This window comes from Lytechinus variegatus, chromosome 1, assembly GCF_018143015.1.
Source record: "Lytechinus variegatus isolate NC3 chromosome 1, Lvar_3.0, whole genome shotgun sequence".
Taxonomy (NCBI): domain Eukaryota; kingdom Metazoa; phylum Echinodermata; class Echinoidea; order Temnopleuroida; family Toxopneustidae; genus Lytechinus; species Lytechinus variegatus.
In genome coordinates, this window is record NC_054740.1 from 70,296,615 (window position 1) to 70,308,846 (window position 12,232).

General features: G+C 33.5%; 1 protein-coding gene across 1 annotated transcript in view; it reads right to left on the bottom strand.

The window, feature by feature from the left end:
- The window catches only part of LOC121431742, a 47,641-nt gene extending 41,325 nt beyond the window's left edge, over positions 1-6,316 (bottom strand). The window contains exons 1-3 of the mRNA XM_041629437.1: positions 6,185-6,316; positions 1,056-1,147; positions 213-236 (exon numbers count right to left, since the gene is read on the bottom strand). Coding sequence (XP_041485371.1) covers positions 213-236; positions 1,056-1,113 — 82 coding nt within the window. The 5' untranslated portion in view covers positions 1,114-1,147; positions 6,185-6,316. The remainder of the gene's footprint in view (positions 1-212; positions 237-1,055; positions 1,148-6,184) is intronic.
- Positions 6,317-12,232: the final 5,916 nt, after the last annotated feature.

Genomic DNA, 12,232 nt, shown 5'->3' on the forward strand with positions numbered 1-12,232 from the left:
AATACCCCGCCAGCAATAAATTGATAGATATGTAAAAAAAAAACAATAGACATGCAACAAGAAAGAAAATGTCGAATGGAAAATATAATATAATGCATTGATGTATTAATTAATGGAGTAATGGTATACGTGGTAAGGTTTATTTTTAAAGGAAAATACTAGACAAAACACGTGTATTTCTTAAGATAGTTGAAATTGAAGTCAATCCTCACCGTTGTAACTGCCGCCTGCAGAAACTGTAGAGAAATACAAAATATAATAAGAGATGCGAAGGTATCATCGTCCATGAAAATATATTATTGAACAAAATCTTCATTTCATTTTGGTTGGTTTTCATCTTATTTTACTATTTCTTCGTTTTTCGTCTTCTTCTTCTCCTTCTCCTCCTCCTCCCTTCTTTCCCCTTCTTCCTTTCGTCTTCATTATCAATATCATGGTCACCACTTTGGTGTTTTCTTCCTCTATCTTTCCTCCTTATTTCACATTAATTATGTAATTAACTTATCACTCTCCAAGTCTTTTCTAATATAAACACTGTTTAGTGATTTCCTACTGATTTTCATTTCTTCCCAAGGCTTTCCACTTTCTTTATTAGCCCCACACACTATCCCATCTCTAACGGTGTGTGCGCGTGGGTCTGTATTCGTTCTTCTCTTTCAAACGCACGCACCCACATAAATAGGCCAACACCTTCACCTCCGTTTATAAATGCACAGACCAATCCTTTTTCACACATAATACACACACAGACACGTTCTTCACCCGACGCACATACGCACACGTTACCTATCCTCTTTTGGTTAAAAAAAAACCATACAGGCGTTGGCACTTGAATGATGAATTCAACCGAAGTTGCGTGCCGGGGAACGAGCCCCAACCATTCCTGAGATTTGTCAGGCACATTATCCTCTCAATTGTATGCCCTCCACACATTCCAATGCGCGGATACATTCATATCCATATAAATTAAACCAATGAATTATTAAAATTGCCAATTCTTACATTAAAACCCCATCAAAAATATTTAAGTCATATTTATAAGAATCATATGATACCTGAAGTTGAAACGACTGCAGTCAGAAGTAAGACAGCACTCAACGCCGGGGTTTTCATGTTGAACCAGTCTGTTCTAGACAGGTCCTGTAAACTGTAATTGGGATAGAATGTATTTCACCGAATGCAAAAAGAGGGATATAAAAACGGAAATTAGAAAAAATATACATACATAACGAAATATATAAATATAAATGATAGCTTCAAGAAGATATAGTGATCCTATCTTCTTTTCTTCAGAGGGTCGTGGGTTCGAATCCTACTCCAGATTTACAAGTATGCAACAACAAATTCATACCATATTGATAAAAAGAGTCTTGGGTGCATCTGCTAGAACAAATGACAGACGCCATAAAGAAACATAAAAGTAATTATTGTTATCAATATGATCTATTTCTCCTTTTTTTGAAAAAATGAATCAAGTCGTGCCTCTTTATATTCCCCTAAAATAATATACTCCCCCTCATTTAAAATGCTTCATTTCCTTACACATATATCTGTTTACAATGGTCAAAGCCTTTTATTTTAATCAAAGATTTCTATTTTTCTATTAAAATAATTATCGTTTTCTATCAAACCAAGTTGTTGATCCAACAAGAAAACTAAGGATCCAGTTATGTTTAAATATATTTGTAAATACTTCATGTAAATCTAAATGCCATCCATGATCCAGTGTAATGCTATTAAAAAGATCCATCTTCAATTATTATATTAATATGATTGCACATAATTTTGTCTTAATATGTGATTATTCATTTATATCATTTTGTTGTTTACTTTTGTGTAAATCCAATAACAAGTAGTCATGAAATTAATTAGAAATAAAATTTTAAACTTTTTTGACGTAAAGGATAATGAAATATTTCTAGTCATGTAATGCGTTGAATTTGAAACATCAACTTGATTTTCATTTTAAAGGGAAAGGACGACGGATCGTTCCATACTAAACTTGTCAGCTGGTATCAACAAATATCGATTAGTTTTTTTTCTCGTTCTCTTTTATTATCTATTATCGGTCAATTAACAGAGAACAATTGAATAGCAGAGCAGGTGAGTTAAAACAGACCTGTGAAAAGTTGTTAAAAGTTGTAAATCAGGACGAAATGCTAATGGACCTTTATTTGTGAATAATACCAGAGGGACACTTTCTCTTTCATATCACCAGCAAGGCCCCATTGTTTAGAAGGGCTTTTAATCAATACCTGGTGGAACTATTGTCCAATTTCAGAAAAAAAAATCTCATGCAGTTTGCACGTACTCAAATCGATTCTTTTTTTCACTTGTCAAATTCACCTTTGACATTTTACTCAGATAGGACACTTTTAAACACAATCCAGTCAGAATCCCTCAAGACTATCTTAATTAATCTCTCAAAAGTGGTGTAACTCAGTGGAAACATTTCTCGACCATGTTCAATAAAATGTTACCATCATGGTAACTTTTCAGTCCATGGTAACTATCATGAAGAGGTGATCACACATCGCCAGTTTAGATGGCGGTTGGGCAAAACCGCTGTGCTTCGCCACACCGTGGTTACACCGTACATAAACCGTCACTCATCCGCCTCAAACCCAAATATTCCCGGGGAACTTTTTAGTGGCGATGTCTGTGGTCTGCAATGGACCGTATTCAAAACACCGTTCATCGTGTAAAGAACGCATGCAGGATCACCGTGTTCGCGCCGGAGGATCTGTAATGAGAGGGTTTTTGATTTGCAACGAACGTGGATTTCAGCAACTCGGGCATATATAGCAAGCACTTTTAATCTGTATTCGTAATTCTTGATGGACCAACAATTCTGAAAAACTTGACATAGAACCACCAGAAAAATCCAAAATATACTATCGTGGTATATAAAATAGAAGAATTTTTCAATTTACTGTATAAAATGTTCCCATTATTATGTTTACAGTGAATTTGATTACCAAGAATTAATAAAATTAATGGTTTACCCTTCTAGCCAAATTTTGCCTTCGCGCCGAAATGTCCCAGTTCGTCTTTTATTATTTTAAAGTAAACATTTTCGTGAATTTGTAAATAGGAGCAAATAGAAGTGAAATTAATACCTACATCTCAATGATATCGCCTATGCTGCCAATTTTATGCCTCCATAAGTTTTGTTCCTTTTTTGTTTTTGTTTTGTTTTTAGTTTTCTTCCTGTCTTGTCCAAGTGATTGTCTGTTCACACACTATACAGCAGGGGTATGATATAATATTTTTTGTTAATTATAACATAGTGAGTAGGCATAAATTTTACCCCACTAGTATTCTTTTTCATTGTACAAACCTTTTCATTTTACGATTTGAATTTCAGATCAAAGATATACTATTTATTGCAGGGAATCCATACTAACAAGCTTCGCTTTCCAGTGGGTTCCCTTTTTTCATTTCTGTATATTTTTGTGTTTCGCTTTTTGTTAAATTTTGGAATGAAAAAGAATTAATTCATCAATCAATCAACATATAGGCCTATCCTTTGCAGCGTGAATTATTTGCTAGTTCGTATTATTCAAAGTCCATCCCACTGGAATGTTGAAATGTACTGTAAATACATTGTTTTGCTTTCGCTTTGTATATTGGGAGAAATCGGTGAACAAAATATTCAAATTATCAAACTTCCCTAATAAACCTTCAAAATTCCAATAAAATATCGATTTGAACAGATAAAAATTATATTAAAACGGAAAATTTCATCAAGCTTGGATGGAAAATGATTAAAAAGCATTTTAAACTCCTGCTTGATATGGAATTAAAAGAACCCGTGAAGTCACAAATTCACTACATTTATTTCTCTTGTATACATTTTACTGTGTGGATAATATTGTGTTTTCAAGTTTGTCCTTCCAGTTTTTGTATTCTTCATGATATACGTTTCAGCTCATTATTTTGATAATTTATTGTGATTTTATAGAGATCATCTCTGTCATCAATACGAAATTAAATTTGTTATACGAGTGTGTGACATAATCAGGTCCTTCGTTTGAATACTGACTGAAATGTGCATTCAACTGTATCATAAAAACTAGCCGAACCATAAAATACCGTAATATTCATATTTTATTTCCAATATGTTAAATTTTCAATTTTGTATGAGTGTCTAAATTTTCGATATTTATTGCTTTTCAAAATTCTTGTTATTTTAACAGCAAATAGGGCAGGTCAGTTAATATAAAAAAGCTCCGATATATAAAAGCTTTTATAAAACATACTGGACAATACCAATCTCAGATTGGTCTGGTTATGTTGACTAAATCACTAATTCCTCCTGTCAAGCGACCTGTCTGGGTTCTCGATTTTATCACAAAAAATATATACATGCATGTCACAATCGAGTTTTCGCTGATGTAGACCAAGATTCTTAGATATGTTTTGCTTTAAAATGAAGCTGGTATTGAAACTGAGTGATGATAGTGATTTAAAATGCACTAAAATTGTTCAATAATGTATACTATCTAAATCGACAAAAAGCAGTGAGAATATTTAGCAGCTTTAGCACAATTCCCCTTATGTTAAAATTTTCTAGCAATTTATTAATTTTCTCAACATAAAAAATAATTTGCAGTATGTACAGGAATTGAAAGTAACATGTATCATGTATCAAAGAAAAATGGAAGCCATGGAAAAGTATTAAAAAAAGGGGGTAGTAATCGGGTAAATTCGTTTAAAGTGATTTGGAAATCCATTTCTTATTGGCCTGCATGGGTCCCGTAACAAAAAATGTTAGCTCAAAATGTTGACTAATCGTACACTTGATTATCACTGACTATCTGACATTTTAAGCTGACGTGTTTGAAAAGTGATATGCAGTTTTTTTTTAAACTTGGTCGAGATCCCAATCATAATGACCTTTCATTCAGAATAACAAAACACATTTAAACATGGTTTGATTTCATATTATTTCAATCAAAACAGTTATAGGATATATACACTTTCAAAATATAGTAATTAAATAGAAAAGTTACGAAATTGTGACGGACTTCAGGGTGTGTGTGCGTGTGTGTGCAGATGTGAGGGTGTGGGGGGAACAATAAACCCTAGGAGAAGAAAATCATCCCATGAAAACAAAATCCCACTCATTCTTGTAATCTACCTGAAAAAATCTTACAATCAGTTTAAATTTTATTTAAAGTTTATATATTAACATTTGGATTGGTTTTTTTCACAACCGGTAGATAAACTGTATCCCTAAAACAGTGTGCTGCCTGATATTATGTTTTATCTCACCTACTGTTTGCGGTATAATATATTGCACTGTGTGGTTTATGTGAATTAACTTGAATTAAATCAATTCTAAGCAAGATGAAATTTTCCCGTCAAATATTAAATTTTAATTCTAAACGTTTATGAAAACCCAATAGCGATTGATATATACAGCTGAATAAAATCCCATATGGTATAGAATGTTTGATAAAAAAGTAAAACAAAAAATACCTATGAAAAAAAATACCAAAATACCTATACAAGAAATGGTTTAGAAAATGGGTGAAGCGTAAAAATGTAGCTCTCCGGGTAAAAAGATTCAAACACAAATAAGTAATAATCCTCTCATTCTACCATGTAGTTTCTTTCACTTCTCTATTCACCTCTAAGCAACTTACTAAAACCTAAATTCCGTTGTATCTTCATATTAGAATATAGTATTTCAATATTGTTAATTTATTTCATTGGTTACATGTCTGTATTATCATTGTTCAATAACTACAAAACAAAAACAATTGTACATTTTCATTGACCCTTTTAGTCTCTCGTGACCTTAGTTACCAAATGAAGGAAAATGTAAATCTATATACATTTAATTATAAGAAATGGTCAAAGACTAAGTCTGGAAATTAACAAATAACACATAGATTAAAGAAAAAAATAACGAAGTACAGTACTGGAAAAAAAATAGCGAACGGTGAAACACGTTACACAATTGTTATTTTTATTTTGTTATTAAAGCATCAGTATTCAGTATTGAAGTTTATAATAAAAAAAATATCCAATTACTGCAACTGTCAGTTAACGATGAATTTTCCTCTTTGAAGTAAATGATTACATATACTTTCATACTTCCAGCGGTATAATAATTTATCTGATTGTTTAAATTAACGACCCCCTGCAATGTCGAAATATAAATAGTTCACCTTACCTTATTATTTTATAGCTTTACGATCATGTATGGGTTGGATTCCAAGTCAAAATCACAAGAAAACCTGGAGTTTTCGGTGCCTTTACTGTCACCGATCAACTCTTTGACTGAAATGAAATCAAACTGAATCACAAATGCATTTTTCCTCATCTACCGATGAAAGCAATAGCTGCACGTTTCACACGTAATGATCACGTGGTCTAACACTCGACCAATCAGAATGAGGCCATTCCCTGAAACTAACTGTCGGGATTTAGTAATAAGGCGCCCTTTTACTGGTATCTAGTATTGATTAAAATACTCCATTGTTTTACTGGTTGGCGATTTCCCACACCCACTTTTGGTTTTATAATATTGCCTTCATTTGTAAAAGTACAACTCCTTTGTTCTGCTTTGTTCTCTTTACTTAAAATATGGGAAATTTCTCTTTTTTTCTTTGGCGAGGAATCGGTGGCAGATGGGATTGCATAACTAAACAGTCGACGTGCAGAAAATATTACCCAAGAAAAATAGTCACTCCAAGGAGAAAGTAGATTGCTCTAATTTAGTTTGAAAATATAATGGTGAATATTTGTTTTTCTTTGGGATAGAGAACTGAAGAGTGTGAAAGTGATATATTTACTGTTACATAATCATCCACACCTTATAGTAGAAAGTGAATGAGAATAAGTATCGAAGGAAAAAAGAATAAAACAAAATAGGTATATACAATGAACCGCCTGTTTGCTTGAAAAGTTTTTAAAGTGTTGAAGATGAAGTTGAAGTGATCGTAAAAGAATTGAGTTTGGAGGAAATATCTTAAATCATACAAATATACAAATTTGTATCATTTTTGAGCTACCCAATTAAATATGTGCTCTTATTTATATGTTTTTCTATTCTTTTCGAAAAAAAAATACAGTGGACAATACATGACTTCCATCATTATTCTGTATATAATTATGTTACAATTACTATATGGTTTACTTCTGATTGTGAACTAATTTTGCATTTCTTGATTTACTATTCATTTCTTTAAAAGCCCTTCTGATTATTATATATCATAACATTGTTCCCATAATACTTCATAATCACGCGTCTAGACATTTGTCCTGATGCTGCTATAACTTGGAGGTGTCTATGCATGATCTCCATCTGGACCAGACGACTTCTTTGTCGTTCTCTGTCTTTTATACGACTTTTATTGATTTTAAAACGGATATTCACACCCAATAAACGCGGTTGGCAGGTATAATAATTTCTCACGACATGTGCTGCTATTTTACTTCAGCATATGTCAGCTGTCACTCCCAGTCATTTACAATTACGGTGATCTGCCGATATGATTCAATTCCTAGTCTGATCTAGTTCCGCTTTGTTTTTCTTATTTTTACTATAATCATTTAAACCTTTTTTAAAAGAAAAATCCTTCTTCAACTTCCTCTCCCCCTGCCTTTTTATCTGATTGTTATTTTCATCGTCTTCGTCGTCATCATCTACATCTCCTTCACGAGCATCGCCACCAAAAACACCACCATGGCCTGCATTGTCATTATGATGTCCGATTTTTTAGCCCAATCATATTTGTTTCCTGATTTGCGTCTCTGTTTCTTTCAACCTGTCTGCGTTCTCTCTATACGTTACTCAATACCCCCACTCCCACACACACCCTCACCCACACCTACTACCCTCTCACACGCACATCCACTCCCCACGCTCATACCTATAGGTCACATTTCTTCATGTTTTTTTGTTCTTCTCTAACGCACGCACACAACCTCACAATTTTGGACACTTACTAACGGTAAATTGCCAATTCGTCCACTGCCAACTCGTCTACTCACCACATGGTCTACCTTCATTGAGTCTTATGCCATTCCGTCCATAAACATTTCGTCTCACAATTATTTGGTCAAATTATTCATTTGGTCCAATCATCACTTCGTCTAATCACCAGTTCGTCTATTACCATTTCGCCTAATAAATAGTCGGTCTATTGCTAACTTTCTTTTCATTCATTTTGCACAATCAACACTTTGGTTTAATAGACCAGTTCGTAATTACTTCATGGACAATTTTGGTCAAATGACCTTTCATTTCTTTCATCATGATAGGCAGATTTCAAAGCAAGATATTACGTAAGCTTGCCTTACATAGCAGGATGAAGGAATTGAATAGACCAGGTGACCAGAATAGCACACCAATGAACGCTTAATGAAGGTATTTGTTGCATTCCTACTTTGAATGCATATCTTAGCATGTTGCACAATGTACTTGACAAACTGTGAAACACTAGTCGTTCGTGGAAGCATTGTTGTTTTTTGTGGATGTAAATAAAAACGACAATTCAAAAGAATATATGAATAATCAAGACATCAAAGTTGGTGCTTATCTCATTAGATTTTAAAGCACCATGTCACTTTAGTGCAAATGACCTTCTTCTGATCATGCGTAGAATCTTTTGATCATGCGCAGAAAGGAACTACGAACTGGCTTATTAGACCAAATGGTATATCGATAAATTGGCTGTTGGACAAACTGGATATTAGACGGAATGGCATTAGACTAAATGAAAGTAGACCAGGTGGCGAGTGGACGAACTGATCGTAGGCCAAATGATAGTCTACGAGTTGGCAATTAGACGAATTGTAAAAAACCTTACTAACACACCCCACACTTAACCAAATGCACACACCCCACACAGAACCTAATGCACACACGCAAACGCACTCCATCACACACATATTAACATATGAAAAAAAACCCAAACAAACGACGCTGCATATAGTTTCTAACAGTACAATACTGTCCTTATAAATAATGTATGTAGATACTTTTCCAGGATCAGCCCCTGACAAGGGGGGGGGGATATTGGTCACCTGTTAACATAAATCGGTTGATATACAGGGATTATTTTTTTGACAAGAGTTTATGTTAATATGATTATAGATCATAAATCTGTTCTAATAGTAAAATCCAGCATGATGCTCTACAAGAAAAGGTCTTAACACAACGACTTTAAATATAATACCTCTGGCCAAGTCGATGCTCTTTTAATTCAGTCATGTTCGGTGTAACAATCATGTCAATGGCGTGTATCTACATTCTGTGTGTGGCTCCCTCTTACGACCTCTCTGCGCCCTTGAACACACACAACGAGAGAAAAAATATCAATCGATTTGTAAAGATTTAAATATATTGCTCTTTGAAATAAAAACCCGTAAATTTCTTCTGTATTTTGTAAAGAAACAATCAACCAAAACTTAGAAAATTTTCAAGGTTCAGGAGAACCGCATATGAAACGAGGCGGAAATCGTGACAAAAAGGGGAAAATAAATCAAACAAAGTAGGTATTTGTGTTATCTTGTGAATACAAATATAGACCCATCGCTCCGTACATGTATAAATGAATACAGTTGCTCAATGTGAAATCGTGTAATACATGAATTAACATTGCATGTATCATCGACCAACACAATGTGAGAGATTCAACATTAACGTGAGAACTATGTCCATTAATATACATTCCGTATTCAATAAAAAGTTTACACTTTGCGAAAGTCCTGGGAATTGAAAAATATACAACATGAGGATATTTTTTTCACATTGTTTGGTTTGGGTCTTATCTATCAGATGAAAGTAAACATTTCGACAGAATGTTACACTTGAGCGAGCACTGTCCATTTGTGTAAAGCTCGCAGAAATGATCATTTTCATGCTGTATCAAGGAAAAGGGCGAAATCGAAATGACCGTCGGCATATTGCTTATACATAATGTTTTGCATTTTTAGCCAATTGAATTAAAACAGATACATTTAAACATTTTGTAACATTTTTGCCACCCAAATAAACATTTTAACCGTAGGTCAGCACAACCTTTACTTTTTTGTGCCAGCTGGATCTGAGGACATACATGTTACTGAATGTAAACAAAGGTTTATTTCACGTATCTCTGGTATTTTTTTCCCTTATCACTTAAAGTGGGTTTACATTTCATATTTTATCTAATACTTGTTTCTCCACAGTGTTCCTAAGCTTGGCAATTATAAACAGAAGAAAAGTAATGCCTAAGCCATTTCATGTAAATCACAGCTCCGTGTGAAGCAGATATCATCATGATGGCTTCGGTGTGTTTGAAAGGGGGGCGCAATCGGATTTTATGAAGTGTTTAACTATTTCCATTTCTGCACCAATCATTTTTAACGAAATTTTATAGGAAGTGGTGCTCATGTGGCAACGTGTACACAGAAAGATTTGTTGACAGTTATATCGTTATTTGCTTAAAGAGATCTGTAACAATGTTTAACTATGGAAAATGCTTCTGGATATTACAATTAAATGATTTTACAGGACAAAAGTGCAAACTTTTTTGTATACGCCCTGTATAAGTGAGGAATTCTGTCAATGTAGATGGACAATTTATTTATGCTTTATCCTTATAATAAACATAAATAGAATGAAGAACGTTTAATCACCGTGTTTATTCATTCTAAATCAAGAATATATTCACATCGATTTTTTTTTGTCATCTATGCAAAGTTGTAGGCGGTACTCAAATGTGGCTGATATCAAAGACGAAGAAGAAGTGGTTCTCTGAAAAAAAGAGTCTGTTTAATTCGATAAAACCTGATTTTTCCTAATTCTGTTATGAGATCGATTGAATTAGCTTCATAATTATATATTTGTCTAATATCATATCCAAACAATGATCTTGCTTGCTACACTGTGAAAAATACCGATTTTACAGAAAAAAAAGAAAGAAGATTTTGCAAAAAGCAATAACAGAATCATTCTGTAAATTAATAAAGCAGGAATTTTTCTGCAATTAACAGAACAGGTCTGTTTAAAAAGGAGAAAAGGGTGTTTTATTAAAGGAAATTTGTAAGGTTCCATACACCAAATACCAATTTCCTGTATAATTACGCAATCTGGTAAGATTACAGGTGTTCTCGAGACTCTGCTGCAGGAACTTCTTTCATTTTAAGGATAAATTTTCTAACAGTGTAATGTATTCAATGAGTTTGCATATATTTATTCTACTGTCCACACCACACGGAAAAGGGTAAAGAAACCTTGTTTTCTTGGTCTTTTTTAGAAATGTTTTTTTCATTCATTTTTACGAGGTAGACAGTCATTATACTTCTCGCATCCATATACGTCTCTACCTCATACATATCATAAGAAGAAAGCGTAAAACCAAATTGTATATGACAACACTTCTTGACACCTATGATAAGGTAACATCATATTTGCACCGACGAATACACATCAAATCAGGGCAGAAAATACAGATGACGTCATAAGTGCAAATTCTATTTTATTCTCTATTATTTTGCTGTCTCCTGTTACGTCCCCCATAGTGATTCTTATTCATGACATAAAGTCCCTGCTACGTAATTTGATAAAGCCCCTAATTGATGTTTGATTTGGCGTTCAACTCGCAATAACAACATCACTCCGAATCATTTGCTCTGATGCCGCGAGATGTTTACAATTTTGAAAATGTGTGCCCTCTATTGCATTCCGAGACAAGTTCAACAATATAAGCTGATAATGACGTCATAGTGAAAGGTGTTCGATCGACGCTCATGCATTATGTACTAATCATTGTATGGGGATGGAATGATGCGTATGTGAATGTGGGTGTGGGGTTGTGGGGTCATTGTAGCGTGTGTGTTTTTTTTAGTGACTATCTAAAAACAATTACGATTCAGTAAGTTCGGTTTGTAACATAGCATTTCAGTGTGAAAATAATGTTGAATTAAATTTAATGTATATTTTCGTTTTTTTTCTTGACAGGAAATGGATGTTTATGCCTTCGGTGATTGCAAAAACAAAACGTTTAAAGCAGAAGACAGAGAAACAAGAAATACGAATTTCCTACCAATAACTGATAAGATCTCTCTGTGATTTTGCTGTTTTCTTGAGCTTTTTATTCAGTCACCTTGGTTAATAGACATTTTACTTAATTTATAGAAATAAAATTTAAGAAAGAAAAACACACTCTTTTGAAATATGTATATTTCAATTAGGCCGCACTATATTAATGATTATACATTATTATCTATA